Here is a 27,671-nt window from a genome sequence, read left to right as displayed (position 1 = left end):
TATCTTGTCACCAGGGCAATGCTTCCCCTAGTGTCCTTGAGGTTTTTATTTTCTTTTACAAATCAGATTAAAATACATGCTCTAGCTTGAATACAGTAAACGGTTAAAAACACCCATCAACTACACTAAATATTCGTGTTATTAGCGGAAAAGATTGCTACACTTGGGCTGATCTTTTAATACTGAAAGATAAGAGAGTGGGTTTTCTAGAGTTCTAGAACAGGGTGCTCTAGAGTAGCATGGATCGCTCCCTTTCCCAAACACACATGATTTGAATTACAGTTACAAAAAGAGGGAAAAAAACACCACGGAAGGTCCGATATCATCACAAACACCGTTATTCCAAAACAGCAAACACCACCAACCATCATGGCACGAAGTTTTTCAGTCGCTGCAGTTGTTGGCATCCGTCTGTCTCGAGGGACAATGGAGTGCGCCTCCGGGGGTGAAGTCAAACCGTCGTGTTAGCAGCATTGAAGTGACTTTCCCGGTGTGTAATGGCCTAAACCCAGGATGGAGAATTTTCGGGTCAGACCAGAACCAGCCAAAAGTTGGCTGTACCAGTTTACCATCAATAGCAGCTGTGCGCTGGCAATCTGAAGAGGCACAGTCATGTTGATAGAAGTCATAAGCCTCAATGAGAGCTAGAAACTTGATTAGTCATGTTATCGTTAAGTTTATCAATAACCTTTTTGTTTAAAGTAATGCTTTGTTTTTTAGACCTATTCCTTTTTGTTCTATTTATCATTAAACTTTATTTGTTTTATTTTACCATTTTAACCTATCTGTGCCTTTCATTTGCATTCAATTAAGACTGGACCAATTGCCACCTACTCATTTAGAAAAAAACTAAAACACTCCAATCTTTCTCCTGGGCTGGAATTATGACTGAGAGGGCTCTGGAAAGTACTGGAATCTTGGGGAAGGGGGACATATCCCGGACCTACAGAGGGAGGAATCCAATGACTGCTTACAGGATCCTCGTTCCAACACTCAGAGTGGATCCTCTGATGAGAAATGAGATTTCTTTTCTCGCTGAAGCTCTTCCCACACTCTGCGCATTTGTACGGCTTCTCCCCCGTGTGCGTCATGTGATGTCTAAGGAGATGCGCTTTCTTACGAAAGTTTTCTCCGCACTCTGAGCACTTGTATGGCTTCTCCCCTGTGTGGATTCTCTGATGTGTAACAAGGTTTGTGCTCGTACAAAAGCTCTTCCCGCACTCGGAGCAGGTGTAGGGCTTCTCCCCTGTGTGGATGCGCCGGTGCGAGGTGAGACTGGTGCTCGTGCTGAAGCTCTTCCCGCACTCGGGACAGGCGTACGGCTTCTCCCCCGTGTGAGTTCTCTGATGGAAGATAAGGCTTGCGTTCTGAGCAAAGCTCTGGCCGCACTCCAGACACGTAAACGGCTTCTCCCCTGTGTGGGTTCTCTGATGCGCCATAAGGGTCGAGCTATGACTGAAGCTCCTTCCGCACTCCAAGCACCGGAACGGCTTCTCCCCCGTGTGAGTTCTCTGATGTAAAGTAAGGTTTGTGTTCTGACTGAAACTCTTCCCGCACTCCAGGCATTTATACGGTTTCTCCCCAGTGTGGACTCTCAGGTGGGAGGTGAGCTGGGACCTGTGACTGAAACTCTTCCCGCACTCCGAGCAGGCGTACGGCTTCTCCCCTGTGTGGATCCGCTGGTGCCTCACCAACGTCGTCTTCTGACAGAAGCTCTTCCCGCACTCCAAGCAAGTGTACGGCTTCTCCCCTGTGTGGATACGCTGGTGAGTGATCAGGGCCGCGCTCTGACGGAAGCTCTTCCCGCACTCCAGACAGGTATAGGGTTTCTCCCCGGTGTGGATTCTCTGATGTCGGATAAGGCCTTTCCTCTGAGAGAAACTCTTTCCGCAATCCAAGCATTTGTACGGTTTCTCCTCTTTGTGCGTTTTCAAGTGAGCGTTAAAGCTGGATTTGCAACTGAAACTTTCCCCGCACACCGGGCACTCGCAGCCTTCTTTCCCTTTCTCTCTTTTCTCTAGGACCGGGACTTCACGGAAAGCTCTCCCCACGGCCGCAGACAAAATATCCCTCGTCTGCTCATCCCCTTCCGTTTCCTTGCTCTGCTCTTCCAGTTCCTGTTCGCAAGCAGCTCTTTCCAGCAATAATCTGGGCGCATCTCCCTCATTCCGAGCGCCGAACTCCCAGCCATCACCTGTCGGAACAGCGAAAGAAAATCGGTAAGAGCCTGAGAGAGAGAACAAGGACCCCGAACCCAGGGAGCAAAACCAAGCTTAATGCTGTTCTGAGTGATAATACAGAACAAATCTCAAGCAGAAGCAGTTCCTTTCAAGTTATAAAATGGGGACTCCTTAATAGTTAATAAAAAATAGACCACTTTTATTTGACTTGGTGTAAGTTTTTCTCTGATGTTAACTCATCCACACAGCCCACTAAACCTTAGCAAGTGTACTCTGAATTAGATACCATCTGTAAATCGTTTTCAGGTAGTTCTCCTTCAAGGAATAACATGCAGTAAACTTCAGATTGCTCTTCCAAAATTTTTCCCCAAGATGGAAATCTATATTATGTCCTAGATCTATTGCCCAGTGTGTCATAGAAAGCCTCTGCTTTCTTCCACCTCCTGGATTTCCTGATCCTCTGACTTGTCTTTGTGTCCTACCACCTCTCCCCTAGGTCTGAGTCTTCTTCCTCTGTGGGTTCCCTAGAGGGTTCCTTGGCTGGAGCCTTGCACCGTTCGTCATCCAGGCAGTCCCTGACACCGCAGGCTTGAGGCTCCATAAAGGTAAAGGATAAAGGGACCCCTGACCATTAGGTCCAGTCGCAGACGACTCTGGGGTTGTGGCGCTCATCTGGCTTTATCGGCCGAGGGAGCCAGCGTACAGCTTCCGGGTCATGTGGCCAGCATGACTAAGCCACTTCTGGCAAACCAGAGCAGCGCATGGAAATGCCATTTACTTTCCCGCTGGAGTGGTACCTATTTATCTACTTGCACTTTGACGTGCTTTTGAACTGCTAGGTTGGCAGGAGCTGGGACCGAGGAACAGGAGCTCACTCCGTCGCGGGGATTCGAACCACCAACCTTCTGATCGGCAAGTCCTAGGCTCTGTGGTTTAACCCACAGTGCCACCCGCGTCCATACAGGATGGCAAATCCCTGTATCCTAAGAGACCCCCACGAGCCTGCCACAAGAAGGATGCTGGGTTCTGATCCTGGCGGCCATTTCGACTGTCAACATCTGCCAAGTCAAAGAAAAAAAGGAAGCCTTACCGAGAGAGGCCAGGTTCCCACAATTCTCCTCCATAACTTCCACATGCAGGGCTCTCTGGGCCGGATCCAGCAACATCCACTCGTCGTCTGTGAAATACACAGCCACATCCTCAAAGGACACCCGATCCTGGAGGAGGAGAAAGAAGAATAAAACGAATTCTCTTTTTTAAAAAGTGGGGGGCAAGGAACACGATGAAGAGTTGCGTCCTTTTGAATTATGGTGCTGGAGGAGACTCTTGAGAGTCCCATGGACTGCAAGAAGATCAAACCTCTCCATCCTTAAGGAAATCAGCCCTGAGTGCTCAGTGGAAGGACAGATCGTGAAGCTGATCTTTGGCCACCTCATGAGAAGAGAAGACTCCCTGGGAAAGACCCTGATGTTGGGAAAGATGGAGGGCACAAGGAGAAGGGGACGACGGAGGACGAGGTGGTTGGACAGTGTTCTCAAAGCTACCAGCATGTGTTTGACCCAACTGCGGGAGGCAGTGGAAGACAGGAGTGCCTGGCGTGCTCTGGCCAGGGGGTCACAAAGAGTCGGACACGACTAAACAACAACAACAACAGAAGTTCTACTCAAGCGTAGGTCCACTGCAAGAAATGAACTGGTTAGGCAAGTCCAGTAACTTAGATGGGACTGTTCTGCATAGGCTGAAGGTGGGTAAAAGATTATTGTAGTAATAATTATTATTATTATTATTATTATAATTATAATTTATAACCCAACAGAATATTAAAAACACGGGCGGCTCCCAACAGAATATTAAAAACACGGGAAAACATCAAACATTAAAAACTTCCCTGCGAAGCTGGTCAGATGGAAAAAGAATCATACAACCATAGAATTGTTGAGTTGGAGCAGTGGTTTGCAGAGGGGCACAGTCCAGAGGGGGAAAGCTGGGAAATACTGGGCAAGGAACAACTAGAAGAGGAAACACCAGGAGAGAGACAGTGTCCTTGGAAAGCATTCCTTAGCCTAGGCGGGCTTTGAGAGTGGCAGAACAGAGAGCTCAGTGGCAACAAGCTCAGATCACCCAACGTAGGAGTGACGTAGATTAATGGGGACGGATGGAGTAAACCTTTACTGGGAGCAATGGCGTTTCTAGAGAGATATGCATTCCTTTTTCTCTCGCTGTGACTATTAAAGAAACTAACTGGTTAAGAATGCTCCTTTCGTCTGATCCGCTTATTTACTGCCACCGGGGGAGGGATCCGATTCTCCGAAGCCTGACACCAGGTGATATCGTCACCCCGAGAGTTTCCCGGGTTCCCAATGGATCTCCTGCTTGGTCACTATGAGAAAGGATGCTGGGATCGGCTGGGCCCTCTTTGGCTGCAAGCATCAACAAGGCTCTCCTGAGGTTCTCATGTTCACAACCGAAAAGCCTAGCCATGCTGAAGTTCTTAGGGGCTGGGGGGTGGGTTGTTCTTCATTAACGGACTCCCCTCGTCTTCTAGACACTTCCTTCGTTGTAGCAAAGGGACAGGAACCTTCCGGGCTCAGGCATGCAAGCTGCCTCCATTGATCCCTCCGGGATTCTTTCCCCTACCTGATCAGGCCCCACAGCCGCCATTTCCACTCCGCCAGAAGGAGTGCGGGTCGCCGGGGTCACTCTGTTGCCTGCGAGGAACACAAAAACAGCGGGAGGATATTTCGTTTCCTTTAAACATCTTGCGTTTCCATTTCAATCAGGGTGGATAAAAGTCAATGATTTCTTTAAAAAATTAAAATTGGATATTTAAAATTTCAATCGGATTTTTTAAAATTTCAATGGGATTTTTAAAATAAAACGCTTTTGGAGGAAAAAATCTTTCTAAAGATAGTTTTCTATTTAAGTTACATTACAGTCCAAAGTCTATTCATCAGGAAATAAGGACATGTTTTAAGTTTTTCCTGTGTGCTAAAACACAGTCTAAGTTTATTTATTTGTTTTTTAAAAAATGTTTAACCACATCAGTTAACAAACATGGATACATATGCTATAATGTTATTGTTTTAGTTAAATAAATTGTTTAAATTGTTATGAAGGAAATGATTATTTTTCTCCTACCAATAAAGTAAAGCAGAAAAGTTGTCCAAATATAAACAGTCAACTTATTAAACCTCACAATAATTTCATAATTATCTGCCTATGTATAATCAAATCAGTAAATTTTGATATAACTGTAAAAACCACTCTGAAAATGTATTATTCCAAAAAGGAAACCTTCATCTGGTTGTAAATATTAAGATTATACCAGCCAGAATGAGTCTTTCTGAAATAAATAAATAAATAAATAAATAAATAATAAAAGTCTTACTGATTTGTGATTTAAATTGTGATTTAAATCAAATCCACCCTGGTTTCAATATACCTGGTTTGCACACCATGCCAAGCTGTGGCTCACTAAACCATAGCTTGTTGCTCAGCTCAGGAGGAGAAGAGGCTGAGAAAGTGTGAAAGCAACATATATTTACAGTAGATAATTAAAGGAGTAAATTAAATGAATTTGGAAATGCAGAACATATGAAAACGTAAATTTAAGGAACCGCAGAAAGAGGAGGAAGGAAGTCAAATTTTGAAATGTTAAATGGATTGTAAAATTAACAAAATGTATAAATTTGAAAAGTATAAAGTAAAAAAGAAAAAAGAAAAATATTTTTGGCAGGCGTCGGAAAGAGTACAATGATATTGATAGCCAGGGAGTTCGAGACTGTGGGTGCAGCCACACTAAAAGATTATTTATTACAAATGGAGACAGGCGGCAGTTTTCCTTACCTAGTGAGTTGGCAGCTTGGTCACACTCTTGCACGATCCACCTGAAGAGCCGTCTCTCTCGGGGAGCTGAGGCTGTCTGCTCTGCCCCATGGAAACCCAGAGAAACGTCAGCTAGAGGTCCCTGCCCCTGAAGCAGAAAGGAGGGTTAATATTATTACTAATTTCCTGGCCTTTGCCCTAAGCACTCAGTGTGGGTTACAGCAATTAAAGCCTAACCTTAAAACCATTTAATACAACTTACAGCCACAGGAGAAAGGTGCTAAAAAATATACACCTCAGGAATCTAAAAAATATACACCTCAGGAATAGGAGTATAGCATCTAGCTCAAGGGAAGTAATAGTGCCACTGTATTCTGCTCTGGTCAGACCTCGCCTGGAGTACTGTGTCCAGTTCTGGGTACCACAGTTCAAGAAGGACACTGACAAACTGGAACGTGTCCAGAGGAGGGCAACCAAAATGGTCAAAGGCCTGGAAACGATGCCTTATGAGGAACGGCTAAGGGAGCTGGGCATGTTTAGCCTGCAGAAGAGGAGGTTAAGGGGTGATATGATAGCCATGTTCAAATATATAAAAGGATGTCACATAGAGGAGGGAGAAAGGTTGTTTTCTGCTGCTCCAGAGAAGCGGACACGGAGCAATGGATCCAAACTACAAGAAAGAAGATTCCACCTAAACATTAGGAAGAACTTCCTGACAGTAAGAGCTGTTCGACATTGGAATTTGCTGCCAAGGAGTGTGGTGGAGTCTCCTTCTTTGGAGGTCTTTAAGCAGAGGCTTGACAACCATATGTCAGGAGTGCTCTGATGGTGTTTCCTGCTTGGCAGGGGGTTGGACTCGATGGCCCTTGTGGTCTCTTCCAACTCTATGATTCTATGAATCAAAAGCAGTGTTAGAAAATCAGATATACAGTCAAACCTCGGATCCCAAACGCCTCTGTTTTGGAATATTTCGGTTCCCGAATGACAAAAACCTAGAAATAAATGCTCTGATTTTCGAATGTTTTTCGGAAGCCGAACGTCCAACGCGGAGGAAGCTCCTGCAACCAATCAGAAGCCATGCCTCAGTTGTCGAACATTTTGGAAGCCGAACAGGCTTCTGGAATGGATTACATTCGACAACCGAGGTTTGACTGTATAATCTAATCCCCAAACGGCATTTTAAACCTAGGTTACGGTCGCAACAATAGAATGTACAGGCGCCAAGGTTTGTTTGGTTTTGGGTTTTTTTGCAGTTGAACATCATCATCATTATTATTCATTTCATTTCATTTCTGTACTGCTTTATATTTTACAGAACAGATCTTCCAAGTGATTTGCAACATTCAAACATAAAACACGAATTTGTTCAGAGTAACTTGGACCTCTTGGTTTCTAACCAGTTGGTCCTGATTAAAACATAAAACAAAACAATCCAGAACAAATCAAATTAGAGCTTATTTCAGATCCTTCTCCAAGTGGTATTTCGCTTTCACCAGTCGCCAACCTGGTGCACCGACAGATCTCCACACGATCCAGGCCAGCAGGTCCTTCTTATGCTCTCTTGCTCTCCTATATTTGACATTCATAAGCCTGAAACTCTTTTCCTTGCTTATTTTAGAAAAGGAACACAAACATACCAGAAAAGTGACAAATGTGTAAGACAAACTGTGCCCTCTGAATTTGCTATTATGCTGAAAAATTCATGCCATGTCCAAGCATTTAAAAAAGGAAAAGGAAATGGGGAGTGGGAAGAGAAAAGGAAGAAGAAGAAGAAGAAGAAGAAGAAGAAGAAGAAGAAGAAGAAGAAGAAGAAGAAGAAGAGTAGTAGTAGTAGTAGTAGTAGTAGTTTGGATTTCATATCCCGCTTTATCACTCCCCGAAGGAGTTTCAAAGCGGCTAGCATTCTCCTTTCCCTTCCTCCCCCACAACAAACACTCTGTGAGGTGAGTGGGGCTGAGAGACTATAGAGAAGTGTGACTGGCCCAAGGTCACCCAGCAGCTGCATGTGGAGGAGCAGAGACGCGAACCCGGTTCACCAGATTACGAGACTACCGCTCTTAACCACTACACCACATTGGCTCTCACCACACTGGAAAGGGGTAGGCAAAGTGTTGGGGGCTTGGATTCCCTCCTCCTTTTGGAAACTAGTGGGGTTTTTTTTTACTTTATTTATGCTCACATTTTTGTCTTTTGGAACTACCAGAACGAAACCTTCTCACCTGCTGCTCTGCCTGCTTCTTCTCCTGTGCCCGACTCAGGAGGAAACCTTCGGCCAGGGCCACCGCCTGGGAACTGGTCTCTGCTCCACATTCCCTCACCCAGTTCTCCATCTCCGGGGGGAGGACAGCCAGGAATTGCTCCAGGATCACCAGGTCCAGGATCTGAGCCTTGGTGTATCTCTCTGGCTTCAGCCACTCGTGGCAAAGATGGTGGAGTCGGCTGCAAACCTCTCGGGGCCCCTCGGCCTTCTGGTAGCAGAAGCGCCTAAAACGTTGGCGTTGGGCATCCAAGCCGAGGGCATCCTCCTCACCCAGGATCTCTGGTGTGGTTCTTTCCCAGAATCCCCCGCTGCTCCCAGCCTGGATAACATTTTGGCGTCTTCCTGCTTTCATCTTAGCCAAGGCTTGCCCCTCCATTTCCCAGCCTCACTCCGAGGTCACCCTCTCTTGGGCCCCCAAAACAGCTTCCTCCTCTTTCCACCTGCGATCGCCCAAATTGATTAGGCTTCTAAACCTGCAGAGAGCCAGGAAATCTTACATGAAATGTTACACTAGCAGAGCATTCAGATAATAATAATAATAATAAATTTTTATTTATACCCCGCCCTTCCCAGTTCAGAAAACCAGGCTCAGGGCGGCTAACAACAAATTTAAAACACTTAATTGATGCAACAAAAAACAGCATAAAATACAGTATAAAACGTGGATAACAATAAATTCAGAATTAAAAAATCAGTTTAGGGGGGAAATCTGTCCAATAAGCATTAGATGATCACCAGGGCTAGCTGGCTAAATTAGTCCTATTTGGGCCCGCGAGGAGACCAGGGGAAAATTAGCTGTGGGATCCCAGAGTGGGTAATCTTCATAAAAAGGGGAGGGGGAGGGAAGGAAGGGGAATAAAAGATCAGGCCAGGTTCAAATTGAAAGCCAGGCAGAATAGCTCTGCCTTACAGGCCCTGTGGAAGGAGGTTAAATCCTCCAGGGCCCTAGTCTCATGGGACAGAGCAATTCCACCAGGTTGGAGCCATCACTGAGAAGGCCCTGGCCCTGGTGGAGGATAATCTGACTTCCTTAGGGCCCGGGACCTCTAAACTATGATTATTCATGGACCTTAAGGTCCGCTGTGGGGCATACCAGGAGAGGCGGTCCCATAAAATTGGCAATCTCATTCGGGCATCTATATATTCCCCCCCCAGCCCATACCAAAGCGTATTACTGTATTTCAGGATTCAGATTACGCAGCATATTCCATAAGCAGGATGAAGAATCATCTATTTAACACAATATTCAAACTACAATAATACAGAATACTGTTTCTTTCCTTGTAAGTATTGGACGGGACCACAAGGATCATCTAGTCCATCCCCGTGCAATGCAGGAATCTCAGCTAAAGCATCCGTGACAGACGGCCGTCCAACCTCTGCTTAAAAACCTCCAAGGAAGGGGAGTTCACCACCTCCTGAGGGAGAATGCCTCCGAAGGCCAGTGTTTGGTTAACTGCAAGAGGAGAGAATTGCAGACAGGGCTTCCCACTCTCAAATGTGCAATGTTTAATTGCGTGTAATGTTCAATTACATTTTTTTAAAAAAATATGTTGCAAGCTGCCCAGAGTGCCAGCAGCAACGCAGTCAGAGGGGTGGTGTGCCAATAAATAATAAATAATAATAATAATAATAATAATAATAATTTGTACCCCACCCTCCCCGGCCAGAGCCAGGCTCAGGGCGGCTAATACTATTAAAATTACAGTAAAAACATAATTGGGGGGGGGTTTAAAATACAGGTTAAAATGCAGCCTCATTTTAAAAGTAGCCCATAATATGATGATGATGATGATGATGATGAAGAAATCGGACGTCCCTATTTTCAGGGGAGAAATACGAGCTGCTGTCCTCCCTCCAGTGCAGGAGGCTGCAAATGCCTCTGAAGGCCAGCTTTGGGGAATTGCAGTGGGAGGGAATTGCAAGAGGGGCTTCCCACTGGGGTGGGGTGGGGGGGGAGAAGCTGTCTTGCCCACTGTGAGGACAGGATCCTGGGCCAGGAGGGCAGGGCTCCTCCTTGCAAGCCAGCCAGCCAGCCAGCCAGCCAGCAGCCCGCCCACCTGCCTTGCCCCTTCCTCTCCCCTCCGTTCAAAGGCGCTCCCCACTCATAGGATCATGCAATCTGAGAGTTGGGAAGGGAACCCCAGGGGTCATCTAGCCCAACCCCCTGCAATGCAGGAATCTCAGCTCAAGCATCCAAGACAGGTGGCCATGCAACTCACCAGCTCCTTCCAGCAGGCCTGCTGCAAACAAAGACCCCCCTCTTTTTTCTCCCAGGGAAGGGGGCGGGACAGGAAAGAAGCTGTCACTCTCCTCTGCCCTTGGCTGGCTTCCTTCCTTTGCGCCCCCTCTAGGAAGCGCAGCCGGACTCTCTCGTTTTAACCCCGAAGTGGCCGGGGATTAGAAACAGCCTTAGCTGCAGAAACAACCACGATCTCGCTACGGATTCACTAATCGGGGCAAACCGTCGCGACTGCTCCTTAAAAAATAATAATAATTGTTTTTTTTTATTATTTTAAAAATGCATTTCTATCTCTTTCCTTCGAGGTGTTGTGTTGTGGAAGGGAGGGGTTGCTAGTTTTGTTCTGTTCTTATTTTTATTACATATCTGTGGTTTTTATATTGTATTATGTAATGTATACAACTTTAGGAGCAAAGTGTTTAAATGTGTTGTTGGAATTATCGGTTTGCCCTTGATCTTATTTTTGTTATGTATTTTGTGTCTTTTCATCATAGAATAGTAGTGTTGGGACACCGAGGGTCATCTAGCCCAACCTCCTCCAATGCAGGAATCTCAGTGTTGAATTGAATTGAATTTTATTATTACGGTCACAGATCAGTTCCGGCTCACTTACAATATCCGGAAAATCATAAAAGACAACAGGAATGCATTGAATTGCAATTGGGTATAACAGAGAATCTCAGTGTTTGCTATCTTTGCCAATATCTCTCTCCCTCACAAACACACACAACCCCACCCACAGAAATAAATTATATGGAAAGGTATGTTCCCTGAAAATTAAGACGCGTCATCATTTGCATAGATGTTTTCTTCGCTTACATCCTTCTGGTTCTGCTGTCCCAGGAGAAGGACAAGATCTGCTGGCAATCGTTGCTCTTCTTCAGAGATCCCACTCTTGTTCAGTTTGAAAAGGAAGTGGTGGAGGATGTTATTGGCCAGAGATGGAAAGAAGATAAAAGTCCCAACCAGAGAAGAATGGCAGATTAAATTGATGGATTAGGCTGAAACGGCTAAAATGACCGGAAGAATCAGAAATCAGGAAGACCAAAATTTTAATAAGGAATGGGGAAAATTTATAATTTATCTTAAAAAACCATTGTAAACAGTTAAAATTGTTAGTCGGATTGGAATAACATTTGTAGTTTAATGGTGAATTTTGGACACAATGGAGATGTGAAAGATCTGGATTATTATAAAAGATGCAGGAAGGAAGGCTTAACAATAGGACCCACAAAGGGGAGGAAGGAAGTCCAAGAGATTCTTTGGAATCCTGTTTCTGTGTTGTATGTTAGATATGTGTTTGTAAAACTGTAATTTGAAAAACCAAGTAAATAATTTTTTTCAAAAAAACAAAAGGAAGTGGTGGGACCGTGTGCAAGGTTAGGGATGCTGTGCAAGTACGACCAAGCAACATAAAAACCTTTGTGGAGAGTCTGGTGACTTAGAAAAAAAGGAGAGCCTGGCTGTTGAATCAGCCCAGTGGTCCAGCATCCTGTTCTCACAGCATCCTGTTCTCACAGAGGCCAACGAGCGCAAGAGCCACACTCTACCACCCCTTGCCATTCCCAGCGTGGCATTAAGAGGCCTGACTGTGGAGGCACAGCCAGTACATTTCCGAGCACAATTCAAAGTGTTGGTGCTGACCTTTAAAGCCCGAAACAGCCTCGGGCCAGTATACCTGAAGGAGCGTCTCCACCCCCATCGTTCAGCCCAGACACTGAGGTCCAGCTCCGAGGGCCTTCTGGGGGTTCCCTCACTGCGAGAAGTGAGGTTACGGGGAACCAGGAAGAGGTTCCCTGTGGAACCCCTCCCACCAGATGTCAAGGAAAAGAACGTCTGAAGGCAGCCTTGTTTAGGGAAGTTTTTAATGTTTGATGTTTTATCATGTTTTTAATATTCTGTTCGGAGAAGCTCAGAGTGGATGGGGAAACCGAGCCAGATAGGTGGGGTACAAAAAATAAACCATCACCATCCTCACTGTCCCTGCAGGAGTGATTTCCAAATCCTCTTGAATGTGTCTTAATTCCCGAGGCCAAGGGCAACAATATTCTTAAACAAGGGAAAGTTTAATTGACTGAGCGAGAGTTCATCCAAATCAGAGAAGTCCCAGCCATTTCCATGACTTGTTGTTTAGTCGTTTAGTCGTGTCCGACTCTTCGTGACCCCACGGACCAGAGCACGCCAGGCTCTCCTGTCTTCCAGTGCCTCCCGCAGTTTGGTCAAACTCATGCTGGTAGCTTCGCGAACACTATCCAACCATTTCGTCCTCTGTCGTCCCCTTCTCCTTGTGCCCTCCATCTTTCCCAACATCAGGGTCTTTTCCAGGGAGTCTTCTCTTCTCATGAGGTGGCCAAAGTATTGGAGCCTCAGCTTCACGATCTGTCCTTCCAGTGAGCACTTCCATGACTAATCTGTAGATTTAAAGGCTAGGACAAAATACACTGGTGCTTGCAGAAGAGGAACTACATGTCACAGCTGCTTGGGCTTAACCAGAGAGACTGCTGGCCAGCCTCAACTGGCAGACTCCCAAAAGGTGTCACGCAAAACAGGGATGAGCCAAACAAGAGACAACACATTCAGAACTGCTAGCAGCATTAAAAGAGAATGCTTCAAGAGGCGGGGAATGGTTTCAGTTTATTTATCCTTCTAAAGTCTACAAGGAAAAAATATGTTTTCAGGAGTGTCATTTTCAGGAGATGTAATGCGACTATCATATGTGGTGGACCTGTAAAAGAGTATTAGGAAATAATTAATAAGGGATTGAAAAAAATGTTTAGAAGTACTTTCCCAAAACAACCAATCCTTTTAGTTGGGGATAATTCAGATGGAAATTCCCAGGTGTCAAAAAAGGTTATTGATGTGTGCCACTACTGCGGCCTGTGTTTGGTTAGCCCCAAAATGGAAAACGAGCGAGGTCCCAACTAAAGAAGAATGGCAACTTAAGCTGATGGAATACGTGCAGCTTGCAGACCTAACATACAGAATAAGAGAACAAGAAGAACGTATATTTGAAGTAGATTGGAAAATGTTTATTGAATATATGGGGGGGATGTGTATTTTTGAAAACGTGGGCTGCATTAAGATGAATTCAACAGTGTAAATAAGCTTTGATGGATGCAATAATGGAATACTGAATGGTTTAGTTAATATAAAATACACAGGGATTTATGCTATGCAAAATGAACCATGGAAAGAGAAGTGAAGTCATTGATATTTTAAGGTTGTTTAAATTAATATTCTAAAATGTAAAATGAAAAATTAATAAGAATAATGGAGAAAAATAATAATTCGGGAGCGTCAACTCGGCATTAACAGGGAACCTGTGAATATCGTAGCACTGGGTTTTTTGTGGTGTGAGCTCAGTTTGGAAGTCTTGCCCTGGAACCAGACTGACGCTATTAAGAAACTGGTGATCAGGGAGGGACAAAGAGACCTTCTGAAGTCAGCCAGAGCTGTGGATTCACGGCTCCCCACGGCTGCCACAAACCTACTGCGTGGAGCATTTTAATAAGGTGGGTATTTTGGTAGAAATGGTCATAGCTCATTTGCCGAGCACCTGCTTTGCGTACGCTCAGTCCCTGGCATCTCTGGGTAGGTCTCAGAGAGAACCCTGCCTGGAATCCTGGAGAGCCACGGCCAGTCAGTGTGGCAACTGTATGCCGGATGGACCCAATGGCCTGGTTCGGTAAAAGGGCAACTTCCTCGGTCCCTTCTGCCTCCTCATATGAAGTGAGTGATGACGAATGCTATCCCCAGAGTGAGCGCGTTCCTGCATCAAGGCTTCTGAGAGCCAGTGTGGTGTAGTGGTTAAGAGCGGTAGTCTCGCAATCTGGTGAACTGGGTTCGCGTTTCCGCTCCTTCACATGCAACTGCTGGGTGACCTTGGGCCAGTCACACTTTTCTGAAGTCTCTCAGCCCCACTCACCTCACAGAGTGTTTGTTGTGGGGGAAGAAGGGAAAGGAGAATGTTAGCCGCTTTGAGACTCCTTCAGGTAGTGATAAAGCGGGATATCAAATCCAAACTCTTCTTCTTCTTCTTCTCTTCTCTGTGCATCCACTGGTGGCTCACGAGCCGCGATTTCCAAACGAAACCCCACCGGCAGTTGTCGCACTGGTAAGGTCTCTCCCGCATGTGGGTGTTAGGAGCCATTCTGCAAAGAAACAGAAAATATTATTGTAACTTTAATAACTGTTTCTGTGAGTGGTTTTCTAGGCTGATTAGGTACAGCTGGTGATGAGTACAAAAGAAGTTGCAGTTTGAATTTGCCTGCAGAGAGAGGCAAATTCCCACATGCTTTGTGTTTGTTGTTTTGTATAGCTGTAATAAAACCTTTGTTTGAGTCTTTTACACCAGTCTCGTGGTTCTGTCGTCTGCCACCAGAAGAAACCCCCCTCTAACAGGTTATGGGCGCCAGTCCTGAGTGGGCAGAGACAGAGCGTGAAAAGAACCCAGAGACTGGAAGCAACTCAGCGTTTCTCAAGCAGCTGGCTGTGTGAAGGCGTCGGCAGGGAGTGTCTGTTTGAGGCGAGGAGCCGAGCAATTCTTCAAGCCACGTGTGAGTAAAGACTGAGTGGAAAGCTGAAAGCTGGGTGGAGCCATGGCTGGACTTAGAGCTGGAGCTCAAGGGGGAGCTTCATGTTTTCCAGCAGAGAAACTGGGAGAATCCAATTATATGTCATGGAGTTTACAGATGCAGGCATTTTAAAGAAAGAACAATGTTGGACTGTTATTGTTAATGCTCCTGTAAAAGATAAGTATGAAGAGTTAGATGAAGCAGACCAAAGACTGGAGGACAAAGCATATGCCAATTTAATTTTGAGTTTAGAGAAGTCTCAATTGCCGGTATCTCATGTGCAAGACCTTGAAACAGCAAGTGAGATTTGAAAAGCACTGAGAGCGATACACATTAGAGATACTGCTGGCAGCAAAATTACTCTAATGAGAGCTCTGTACCGAGCCAGACTAAGTGAGGGCTGAATGTGTTTCTAAACACCTTCAAAGAATGTGTGATTTATTTTCACAGTTAAATGAACTTGGGGAACATTTTTCTGAGCAGAGAAAGGTTTATATTGTGCTGTCTTCACTTCCCAAGTCATGGGATAATTTAGTGATGATGCTGGAGGCAATTCCAGAAAACCAATTAACGATGCATTTCTTAACAGGGCGTTTGCTTGATGAGGAGGAAAGACGCCATGAGAGGAAGGCGACAACACCTCATCGTAACCGGAAAATGTCCAGTTTTTCTGGACTGCAATACCTGCAAGGAGTCTAAAAGTAAGCGGGGGTCCTATCTTGAAAGTACTAGAATTAGCAAGAGGCCATTTGCTTTAGTACACTCAGACCTTTGTGGGCCATTTGCAGAATCTGAAGGAGGAGCAATTTTTTTTCTGGTTCTTGTGGATGATTATAGCCAGTATACTTGGGTATACTTGTTAAAACACAAAAGTGAAACTGGTCAACTGATTAAAAATTGGGTCAACTATATAGAAAGGAAGTTTCCCTACAAAGTCACCCAATTGCAGAGTGACCATGGAGGCGAGTTCGTGTCTGAAGCCCTCCAGGTCTGGTTGAAAAAGCGTGGTATTAGTCACCGTAAATCGTGTCCCTTTTCACCCGAAGAAAATTCGATTGCAGAACGCAAGATAAGGTCTTTACAAACAATGCTAGATTCTATGTTATGTGAGTCTGGCTTATCCAGGAAGTTTTGGGGGGAAGGAATTCTCTGTGCTAACTACATACAGAACAGATTGTTTCATTCTACCATAAACAATACCCCTCATTTTTTGCTTTATGGAAAAAAGCCTTTTTTGGACCATGTTAAAACTTTTGGTTGTTGGGCTTGGGTTCACATCCCAAAAGGACAGAGCAGGAAAGGCGATCCCAAGGCAAAGAGACTTAGATTTGTTGGTTATCAAAGTTGGTCAAAAGGGTATCGTTTTGCACTAGGGCGTGGCAGAGTTGTGATATCAAGACATGCAAAGTTTTGTGAGCAAGATGGTTGGGCTCATGTACATGGAAATTCAGAAGTTTTATCTTCAGATGATACAGATAAATTTGTGAAATCTGAGGAAGAGAAGCCACAAATTCAAGAAAGTTCTGAAAGTGATAGTGATGAGGAATCAGGGGATGAGAGTCCCAGTACACAATTTCCTAAAGCTGAACCAATTTCTCCTGAGCAAGATGAATTAGAAGGGGAAGATAGTTCAGAGGGGGAAAGTGTTCAAGTTAGAAGATCACAAAGGAGCAATAAGGGGGTACAAGAAGTTAAAACTGTTGACGTGAAGAAAGAACCTTGTGATTATGAGGAGGTTTTAAAGTTACCACACCAGGAAATAGTAATGTGGGAAAATGCAATGAGAGCAGAAATGAAATCTTTGGCAGAACATAATGTGTTTACTTTGAGCCATTGTCAGAAAGAAAAAAGGCAGTGGACTGTAGATGGGTGTATAAAATAAAACACTTGGCAGATGGTAGCATTAAGTACAAAGCTAGGCAGGTAGCACGAGGCTTTACACAAAGAAAAGGTGAAAGTTTTGATGAAACTTTTTCTCCTACTGCAAGGAGCAAACATGTACGTTTATTGCTAGCTATTGCAGCACAACGTGGGTTTACAGTAAATCATTTTGATATTGAAACAGCTTATCTTAACACAAAACTGCACGAAGAATTTTTTATGAATCAAGCACCAGGATTTGAGGTAGGCGAACAGAATTCTGTATATAGGTTACACAAAGCAATCTATGGGCTCAAACAATCAGCTAGAAATTGGAACAAGTGTCTCAATAATGCTTTAAAAAATCTTGGCTTTAAAAGTAGCTTAGCTGATAATTGCTTGTACACTAAAGGAAAGGGTGATAAACAAGAATTATGTTTGTCTTATGTTGATGATTTGCTTTATTCTACAAAAAATGACAAGCAAGTGGACAAATTTGCAGAACAACTAATTTAAAGTAAGAGATTTGGGACCAGTGAAAAATGATGGAAGTTTTTTGTTGAGTCAAAAAGATAAAATAATGGAATTACTTGAAAGAAACAATATGCAAAATAGCAAGGGAGTAAAAACCCCAATGGAAATAGGTTTTTTCAATAATGAAGGAGAATGCACAGAACCAGTAAATCCTGAAATGTACCATTCAATAGTTGGAAGTTTATTATACATTTCATTGTGGAACAGACCAGATTTGAGTTATGCAGCTGGAATACTGAGCAGACTAGTAAGCTGTCCCACAGAAAATGCCTGGAAGGGTTTAAAATGTATTTTCTGGTATCTAAAACTTACACTTGATTTTGTTTAAGATTACCATCTTCAGGGTCTACAAAATTGCAGTGTTACGTTGACAGTGATTGGGCCAACCTGCCTGATAGAAAATCAATTTCTGGCATGGTGTTTCAATTTGGGGATTCCTTGATAGGTTGGAGGTCCAAAAAGCAAGGAATCGAGACCACATCTTCAACAGAGGCTGAATACTGTGCTTTATCGGAGTTGTGTAATGAAATAAAATATTACGTTCAAATCCTCAATTATTTAGATATACAATGTGATTATCCAGTTCAAATATGGGAAGACAATCAAGCTGTAATAACTTTGTCTGGGTCTGAGCAGTTCAAAAGTAAATCAAAACATTTGGAGATTAAAGATCAGAATGTAAGTGAAAATGTTAAACAAAACCTGATAATGCTGAAATACTGTGAGAGCATGTAAAAAGTGGCTGATATATTTACGAAAGCACTAACTTTTGAGAAACATGCACAGCTAGTGACAAAATTAGGAATTGTTGTGCATGATGTATAAATATGTTTTGTATATGTTTAAAGTACTGTTTTGTTTCTGTTTCTGTTTGAATGAGGGGGGGGTGTTAGGAGTCATACAGAAAAAATGATTGTAACTATATTTTTTTATAAAATATTTATTGAGATTTTACAAAAAACAAAGGTTTACAAAATAGAAAGAAAACATATAAAAAAAGATAAATAAAAAGAAAACATACAAAAATACATAAAATAGAAAAAATAAAAAATAAAAAATAAACATACAAAATACAAAAAACGAATAAGTAAGAAAAAATTAAAAACAAATCCATTTTTTGTATCTTTAAACTCATTAGCTTGTTTCCTTGACCACCTCGCACCTCCCCTTTTTGTGTTCCCATTTACATAATCAAATCAGCAAATCCTTACCCTCTTTCCTTTATCTTAACTCTATATCTTAACATATTATAACTCTATATTTTCATCCATTATCAATCCATTTTTGCATATTCTTATTAACTTTATTGCTAATACCACTTATTTTCAATCCAACATCATTTTAACATTCATTAATTTTACAGTGTTTCTGCAAATAGTCTTTAAATTTCTTCCAATCTTCTTCCACCAACTCTTCTCCCAGGTCGCGGATTCTGCCAGTCATTTCCGCCAATTCCATATAGTCCATCACCTTCATCTGCCACTCTTCCAGGGTGGGTAAATCTTGTGTCTTCCAATACTTTGCAATAAGTATTCTTGCTTCTGTTGTTGCATACATAAAGAAAGTTCTATCCTTCTTTGGCACCAATTGGCCGACTATGCCCAAAAGAAAGGCCTCTGGTTTCTTCAGAAAGGTATATTTAAATACCTTTTTCATTTCATTATAGATCATCTCCCAGAAAGCCTTAATCTTTGGGCACGTCCACCAAAGGTGAAAGAATGTGCCTTCATTTTCTTTACATCTCCAACATTTATTATCGGGCAAATGATAGATTTTTGCAAGCTTGACTGGTGTCATGTACCACCTATATATCATTTTCATAATATTCTCTCTTAAGGCATTACATGCCGTAAATTTCATACCGGTGATCCACAACTGTTCCCAGTCAGCCAACATAATGTTATGTCCAACATATTGTGCCCATTTAATCATAGCAGATTTAACCGTTTCATCCTGCATATTCCATTTTAACAGCAAGTTATACATTCTTGAAAGTATCTTAGTTTTAGGATCTAACAGTTCTGTTTCCAATTTTGATTTTTCCACCTGGAAGCCAATTTTTTTGTCCAAATTATAGGCCTCTCTTATTTGATAATAATGAAGCCAGTCTCGCACTTTATCTTTTAGTTTCTCAAAACTCTGCAATTTCCATTTGTCTCCTTCTTGTTCCAATATTTCCCAATATTTCGGCCATTTGGCCTCCATATTGAGCTTTTTCTGAGCCTTTGCTTCCATTGGTGACAACCACCTTGGGGAAAAATGATTGTAACTTTAAGAACTGTTTCTTTGAGTGGTTTTCTAGGCTGATTAGGTACAGCTGGTGATGAGTATAAAAAGAGGAGAAATTGCAGTTTGAATTTGTCTGCAGAGAGATAACACCAACATGCTTTTTGTTTGTTGTTTTGTATAGCTGTAATAAAACCTTTGTTTGAGTGTTTTACACCGGTCTCATGGTTCTGTCGTCCGCCACCAGAAGAAAACCCCCCTCTAACGGTGGGTTCTCTTATGTCAGAGAAGGTCTGACTTGTAGCTGGAGCTCTTCCCGCAGACAGAGAGCTTCTACGGCTTCCCCTCTGTGTGGACCCTCTGGTGCTGGACGAGCTGGGAGTTGCAGTAGAAGCTCTTCCCGTACGAGGGACACTGTTAGGGCTTCTCCTTGGAGTGCTTCTTGCCATGCGCGACGAGGCGCGAGTTGCACATGTAGCTTTTCCCGCAGGCTGAGCACTTGTAGGGCTTCTCCCCCGTGTGGGTTCTCTCATGGATGGTGAGAGCGGACTTCTGCCGGAAGCCTTTCCCGCAGGCTGAGCACTTGTAGGGCTTCTCGCCTGTGTGGGTCATCACGTGCATGACCAGGCTCCAATTGCGGCTGAAGCTCTTCCCGCATGTGGCACAGCTATAGGGCTTCTCCCCGGTGTGCTTCCTCTCGTGGATGATCAGGTGCGACGGGCCGTCAAAGTTCTTCCCGCAGTAAGAGCACTGGTGCAGTTTCGTGGCCTCTTGGGTCCACGGGTGCTGCAGAAGGTGGACGGCGCAAGAGATGGACTTGCTCAGCCTCTTCTTGGGGCGGTTCCTGTGCTGCTTTCTTGGTCTCGGCTGATGCTCGGAAGTCTCTTCCGGCTCCTCGCCCCAGGAAGGTGTATTCTCCGCTGTTCTCCTTTGGAAGCAGCTCTGCAAAGTCGCCACTTCCATGGCTCTCTCAAGTGGGGGGTTTCCCTCTTGGCGTTCATCTACCTGCCAGCAATCTGTTAAGAAGTGGGGGGGGGGGAGGAACCGTAGAATGAGCAAGTTGCCAAAACCCCCAAATTATGATGGATGTCAAAATAGGCTTAATGCTTAATGGCTCCGTAATGTCAAACCAGGCTTCGAACGAGTGAAAAATCCAGTAGTACAGATGTAAAAAATATAAACATCTATAATCAAAATACGCAATAGAACAAATTAAAGCAGAAGTAGTAATCCTTACCGACCTCTGCCCAAAATTTGTTCAAGATTCCCTCCCTTTCTCATGCTGCCCTGTGCCATTTCCCACCTTGTTCCATAGGTCCCCTAACCCTCTATGACATTTGGGGGTCCATGGAAGGGGGGTGCTGGGCTGAAAAGGGAACTCAGGAGTAGCAAAAACCGCCTGGCAGTGGACCCCTGATGCTGTCTGAACTCTCCAGCCAGCACCTTTGGTGATCTGTACCTGGGCCGTGGCAAGCTTCGAAGAAAGCTCCTTTTCTGCTTTCACCTAAGAGCCTCTATTGTAACGTTTAAATTTGAGTTGGGACACTCACTGAGCTACGACCCACTTCCCGCAGGCACTCTCCCTGCTCCCCAAAATTGTGGTCACCATTGCATATTCCTTTCCATAGTGTCTGGCTTAGCTTTGCTTTTGTCTTTACAGTGGTACCTCGGGTTACATACGCTTCAGGTTACAGACTCCGCTAACCCAGAAATAGTACCTCAGGTTAAGAACTTTGCTTCAGGATGAGAACAGAAATCATGCTCCGGCGGCGCGGCAGCAGCAGGAGGCCCCATTAGCTAAAATGGTGCTTCAGGTTAAGAACAGTTTCAGGTTAAGAACGGACCTTCGGAACGAATTAAGTACGTAACCAGAGGTACCACTGTATTATGTATTTTGTGTTTTGATCTTCAGAGGAAGGGCGCTAAACAAGTTTTATAAAATAAATATTGCATGTGAAAATGGCAGAGTTTTAGCAATGCACATCCAAAAGCTGGTTTACTTGCATCTAACTGATGCGCGACTACGCATGTGTACATGGTGGTGACCTAGAAATGGTCGGGAAAAGAGGCGAGGCAGGGGCATAATGGGGAAGAGTGAGCTTATGCACACTCCGCCATCGCAGACAGTGACCCAGAATGCCAGCCCCATGCAAATCGGGAATGGCCTGCCTCGAACGGGATGGGAGCGGGGGGGGGGAAGCGTTTTCTTGTGTCCAACCTGAGTCACCTTGGAGCAACAAATCAATCCGACAGATGCACAGAGAGCAGAGCTAAAGAGCCAAATCTAGAATACAATTTCATGGAAAAACTCACAACAGATTGGGATAGGGAGAATTAGTGTCTTTTTACCCAAAGGGGCCTTGTTTTCATAATTCTGCAGGACTTCCCTGGGCTCAGGTCTTCGGCCTGGATCCAGCAAGGAACGTTCTTCTTTGGAAGTGCACACTGCCCCTTCTTCAATGGCACCCAGTCCCTGAAAGAGAGTAACACTTTCCATTCAACCTCGTCAGAACACCTGCATTCTGCACCAAGTCCCAAGGGCAGCCCCACACAGAAAGCATCCTCCGGAAAAACAATCTCTCAAAGGACCTGTTGATGGCATTTTACCATTGTACTGTGGAGAGTGTATTAACTTATGGTCTGTGTGTGTGGTTTGGGAGCTGCACGGTCAGGGAAGAAACAATGCTGTTCAGGGTTGTAAAGACTGCGGAGAGAAGAATTGGGTGCACTCTTCCCACCTTGGATCAAATCTATGCTCCCAGGTGTCATAAGAAAACTGCAGAGATAGTGCAGGACAGTGCGCACCCTATAAATGATCTCTTTCAGCTTCTGCCTTCTGGAAGAAGGTATAGGGTTATAAAGACTAGGACTACCTGCCTGAGAAACAGTTTCTATCCAAATGTGATTTTGGTTTTAAACACAGTGTGAGGTAGTCTCTGTGGGAGTATATTGTATTTAATTATGGGGCATCAAAGTTTTTAGGGGGTTAACCAGGCTGGGATAGCAGGCTTGTTGGTTTTTGAATGTCTGATGTAGATTTTTTCAATTTCGTTGTTCTGTATGGGACAATGAAAATAAAGATTATCGTATAGTAATCAAGCCTCAAGGATACCAATGCATGAACAAATGCGACCAGGCTTGTGAAATGCGGCCCAGTATTTTTATGGATTATCAGTTGTTTTTATAGGCAGTTTGTACTTTATCTCATGTATTGCAGACCATTTTACCGCTCCTGGCAGTTTCTTAAAAAGTTAAATAAAGATACAAATTTGAATACTGGTTTGCAAGCTAATGGCCACAATTTTAACCCCTTTGTCAACTCTGGACCCCCAAATGCTTCTCTCACCTGCCCTCCCGCTTTCTCCGCCTCCTGGTGCCTCAGGAGGAATTCCTCTGCCAGGGCCAGGGCCTGGACGCAGCCCTCTGAGCTTCCCTGCTTTTCTCCTTCGGTGACACAAGCAGCCGCCTCTCCAACGGTCCTCAGTCCCTGAAAGAGGAGAAAACATTTTTCCTATTCAGCCCCAGCAGAGCAAGAGAGAACACGTTCACTTCTCAGCATGTACAGCTTGCATTAGCCCTGGCATTAATCTCCGGGGAGTCACAACCATTCATTGGGTGATCGGGGAGTCATGTTCTTAAGCAAAATGGCCACTTCTTTAACCCCTTTGTCGACTCTGGACCCCCAAATGCTTCTCTCACCTGCCCTCCCACTTTCTCCGCCTCCTGGTGCCTCAGGAGGAACTCCTCGGCCAGGGCCAGGGCCTGGACACAGCCCTCTGAGCCTTGCTCCTTCACCCAGCTCCCCATTTCCGAGGGCAGCACAGCCAGGAACTGCTCCAGGATCACCAGGTCCAGGATCTGCTCCTTGGTGTGCTTCTCTGGCCTCAGCCACTGATGGCAAAGCTCCCTCAGGAGCCCGTAGACCTCGCGAGGGCCCTGGGCGTCCCGGTAGCAGAGCTGCCTGAAGAGCTGGCGACGAGCCTCAGAGCTGCTGATGTCCTCCATCTTGATTTCTTTCGCTTGCCCGATGTTTCCCTGGCTGGCAGTGGCTGGTCTGGAAGGGAGCCTGGTCTTGCTGTCTCCTGCTTCAGCCCACTGGCTGGGAATGGCTGCTCCCTCAAAGGAGGACCCAGAAGGCTTGGCTTCGCCCCATGCCCCATTCCCTAGGAGCTGTGGGCTTCCTTCTCCCCCAGAGTGTGGGGCCTGCACAGTCCGGAGGAATTCCTGCCACTGGGCTTCCCATTGCCGGGACGACAGATCCTCTTCCGACTCCTCTTTGATACGTTGTGGGTCCGTCTGGCTCGGATGCAGTCCCTCTGTGCCCCCAAGACAGACAGTCCCTTCCAGTGCCATCTCTGGCGCCAGCCTTGCCAATTCCGCCTGCTCCGTTTTAATTCCTGGCTTTGCACCGGCCTCTGGTGCCAACTGGAGCTGGAGACCCAGAGAGGCTGCTGGGATTTCTGCTCCCTGCTCTGCAGCCATTTTCACTCACGGGGAGATGTCCCTCAGTTGTCTTCTGTGTAAGGGACAAAACGTTTCCCCTGTTAATTTGTGGGTAAGCACAAGAATGAGGTTCCTGGGAACATGTGACGGAGTGTTGCCTCTCAGTCAGCGGCAAGTCTCTGGCCAAAGAAGGGTCACATGGAAGCTGAAATCTTTCCCCCACTTCTGGCAAAAGCTTCTTTACACTGAAAGACATGGGAATCGAAACAGACAAAAGTGAGGCAACTGATGGAACAGGGTGCTCTGGAGGCCCCATTTGCACTAAACATTTAAAGTGGGGTGAAACCGCTTTAAAAAGACACCACTTCCCCAAATTATACTGGGAGTTGTAGTTTGTCAAGGGTGCTGGGTGTTGCTAGGAAGCCCCTATTCACACAGCTACAATTCCCAGTGTGGCTTAAGAAGCAATCCTTCATCTCAGGGAACTCTGGGAGTTCTGCAGGGGGGAAAGGAAGATTCCAGGCACTGACTGACATCGGTTCTCCAAGGTTCCAGGCAAAGGTGTTTCCCCCAAAACCAAGGATTGAAGTGTGACATTCTGTATGCAGGTGCTCTACCACTGATCTGTAGTCCCTTTCCTTAGAGATTAAGTAAGATTCTCGTCCTCATGGTTCTGTGAAGAGCTATTTAAATAATTAGGAAGTGTCATTATCCCAAATTGGTCTCTCTGCTGCGGGATCGTTGGCTCTCCATGGCTTTCAGGCAGGGAACAGTCACAGCCTGACCTGGAGATCCCAGGGGACCTTCTCCACGCAGAGCAGCTGCTCTGCCGCCAAGCCAAATCCCTTCCCTTAATCAACCATTAAGATTTCTTTTGCATATGAGCTACCGGGGGGATGAGAATGCTGCTGTACCCACAGGTAAGTGGGCGCTTGGGACTGTCACACCAACAGGCAAGTAGCTCTCCAGGATTTCATATAGGGCCCGCTCCCAGCCCTTACCTGGAGATATCCAAGATTGAACTCAAGAAGTTCCGCATGCACTCCTTCCCTGAGTGGTGATCCCTCACCTCATAATAATAATAATAATAAATTTTATTTATACCCCACCCTCCCCAGCCAAGACGGGGCTCAGGGCGGCTAACAACCAATAATAAAACAAGTTGATTGAAATACAACTTAAAAACAAAATTAAAATACAACATTAAAACATTAAAATGCAGCCTCATCACAGGAGAAAGGAAAAAAGAAAGAAAGCGGGGGAGGGAGTCAAATTGATTCTAAGCCAAAGGCAGATCCCGCAGGGCCCTGGTCCCATGAGAAAGAGCGTTCCACCAGGCTGGAGCCAGTGTTGAAAAGGCCCTGGCTCTGGTTGAGGCTAATCTGACTTCCTTAGGGTCCGGGACCTCTAGGGTGTTGCTATTTGTGGCCCCTCAAAGAAAGACCCCGGTCCTCATGAACGAATAGCACTTTAAACTGGAGACAAGGAAGCTGCCTCTCCCCGAATCAGAGCAATGCTAGAAAATGAAGGGGATTTGCGGGGTTCACGGGCAGCGGCTCCTCTCCCCTCTTCCGCACCCCATCTCAACACGCAGGCTCCCCATCCAGTGTGAAACCACAATGGACCTTGCTTAGCTTTGCAAATGTATTTTGAGGTTTTATTGCTCCCTGCAGCAGAAGTCTGTCTGCTTCTCCCTCTTGCACTGGGTGCTTTCACTTCCCAGCCGTCTTCCCCCACCCTCCTGCTCAGCCTGGCCATGGCCTCCCAAGGAAGACCATGCCTGTCACCCCACCTCGCACCTTTCTAACTCACAGGGATGGGTCTCCCATTCTTTCCCCACCACCGGGGAACACAAAAGAGGACGGACAGGAAGGTATGCTGCCCGGGGATGTCCCCCATGGGGTGCTCACTTCCTCCTTCCTCTCTAGGAATGCATGCGTTGTGGCTTTAACCGTTAAAGGGCCAAACTGGGGCAGGAGTAGCTCTTTCCTTGCTTTCCCCCAGTTCAGTGCCATGCCCTCCAACATTTCTCCAATGAAAATGTTGTTGTTGTTTAGTCATTTAGTTGTGTCCGACTCTTCGTGACCCCATGGACCAGAGCATGCCAGGCACTCCTGTCTTCCACTGCCTCCCGCAGTTTGGTCAAACTCATGCTGGTAGCTTCGAGAACACTGTCCAACCATCTCGTCCTCTGTCGTCCCCTTCTCCTTGTGCCCTCCATCTTTCCCAACATCAGGGTCTTTTCCAGGGAGTCTTCTCTTCTCATGAGGTGGCCAAAGTCTTGGAGCCTCAGCTTCACGATCTGTCCTTCCAGTGAGCACTCAGGGCTGATTTCCTTCAGAATGGAGAGGTTTGATCTTCTTGCAGTGCATGGGACTCTCAAGAGTCTCCTCCAGCACCATAATTCAAAAGCATCAATTCTTCGGAGATCAGCCTTCTTGATGGTCCAGCTCTCACTTCCATACATCACTACTGGGAAAACCATGGCTTTAACTATACGGACCTTTGTTGGCAAGGTGATGTCTCTGCTTTTTAAGATGCTGTCTAGGTTTGCCATCGCCTTTCTCCCAAGGAGCAGGCGTCTCTTAATTTCGTGACTGCTGTCACCATCTGCAGTGATCATGGAGCCCAAGAAAGTAAAATCTCTCACTGCCTCCATTTCTTCCCCTTGAGACGTCCTAATGAATGGGTAGGCAAATTAAGGCCCGGGGGCCGGATCTGGCCCAATCACCTTCTAAATTCGGCCCGTGGAATCTGCATGTTTTTACATGAGTAGAATGTGTCCTTTTATTTAAAATGCATCTCTGAGTTAATTGTGGGGCATAGGAATTCGTTCATTTTTTTCTTCAAAATATAGTCCGGCCCCCCACAAGGTCTGAGGGACAGTGGACCAGCCCACTGCTGAAAAAGTTTGCTGACCCCTGTCCTAAGGAAAAGAGATCAGATCAGGCACCAGGCTGGCTTCTGTTAATCTGGGACTGTCCCTGGAAAATAGGGACACTTGGAGGGTCTGCAAGACAAGCAAGATATCCCCATCCCCAGAGCACCCTTGGGTGGTGCAGTGGTTAGTGTGCAGGACTTAGGCCCTGGGGGAACCGGGTTCAAATCTCCACTCAGTCACAATGAAGCTCCCTGGGTGACCTTGGGGGGAATAAAGCCGCTGTAGCTCTCTCTGCCTCACCTACCTCACAGGGTTGTGAGCCCCACATGGGGCAAACCCCAAAGAAGGAACCCCACATGGAAGGAACCCCCGAGGGCCATCTAGACCAAACCCTGCAATGCCGGAATCTCATTTACAGCATCCATGACAAATGAGCTGGGATAGCTCAGTTGGTAGAGCACGGTTGTGGGTTTGAGTCCCAGCTTGGGTGAAAGATGCCTGCATCGCAGCGGGTTGGACTAGATGACCCCGGGCCCCCTTTTCCAACTCTGCAATTCTAAGATTGAACTGAGACCTTCTGCAATACAAAGCAGGTGCTGTCCCACCGCACCATCTTGCAGGTGGGACAGCCAGGTGTTAGCTCAGT

The 27,671-nt window shown here is 45.5% G+C and overlaps 1 protein-coding gene across 1 annotated transcript; it reads right to left on the bottom strand.

Annotated features, from left to right (window-relative positions):
- LOC310758166 (uncharacterized protein) lies at positions 1-26,139 on the bottom strand. Its single transcript, XM_083604096.1, has 11 exons — positions 25,944-26,139; positions 23,401-24,389; positions 23,048-23,188; positions 22,015-22,174; positions 20,126-20,717; positions 14,857-14,924; positions 8,225-8,649; positions 6,027-6,153; positions 4,818-4,888; positions 3,271-3,397; positions 1-2,194 (listed from the first exon to the last, which is right to left on the bottom strand). Exons 2-11 carry the CDS (start codon positions 24,181-24,183, stop codon positions 831-833), a joined length of 3,858 nt encoding a protein of 1,285 aa, XP_083460222.1. The 5' UTR covers positions 24,184-24,389; positions 25,944-26,139; the 3' UTR covers positions 1-830.
- Between the last annotated feature and the right edge of the window lie 1,532 nt (positions 26,140-27,671).

Source organism: Podarcis filfolensis (genome assembly GCF_964270895.1).
Source record: "Podarcis filfolensis genome assembly, chromosome: 2".
Taxonomy (NCBI): domain Eukaryota; kingdom Metazoa; phylum Chordata; class Lepidosauria; order Squamata; family Lacertidae; genus Podarcis; species Podarcis filfolensis.
Note: the sequence above shows the minus strand (reverse complement) of the source record. Positions and strands in the feature narration are given on the sequence as shown.

Bases quoted from the DNA above. Each gene is read 5' to 3' on its own strand.
- LOC310758166 (XM_083604096.1), bottom strand. From the start codon at position 24,183: ATGGCTGCAGAGCAGGGAGCAGAAATCCCAGCAGCCTCTCTGGGTCTC. The intron at 22,175-23,047 runs GTGAGAGAAGCA...ACTCTCTTTCAG, and splicing joins CGGAGAAAGCGGGAGGGCAG to GGACTGGGTGCCATTGAAGA. The intron at 20,718-22,014 runs GTGAGTTTTTCC...ACTTCTTAACAG, and splicing joins TCTCCCTATCCCAATCTGTT to ATTGCTGGCAGGTAGATGAA.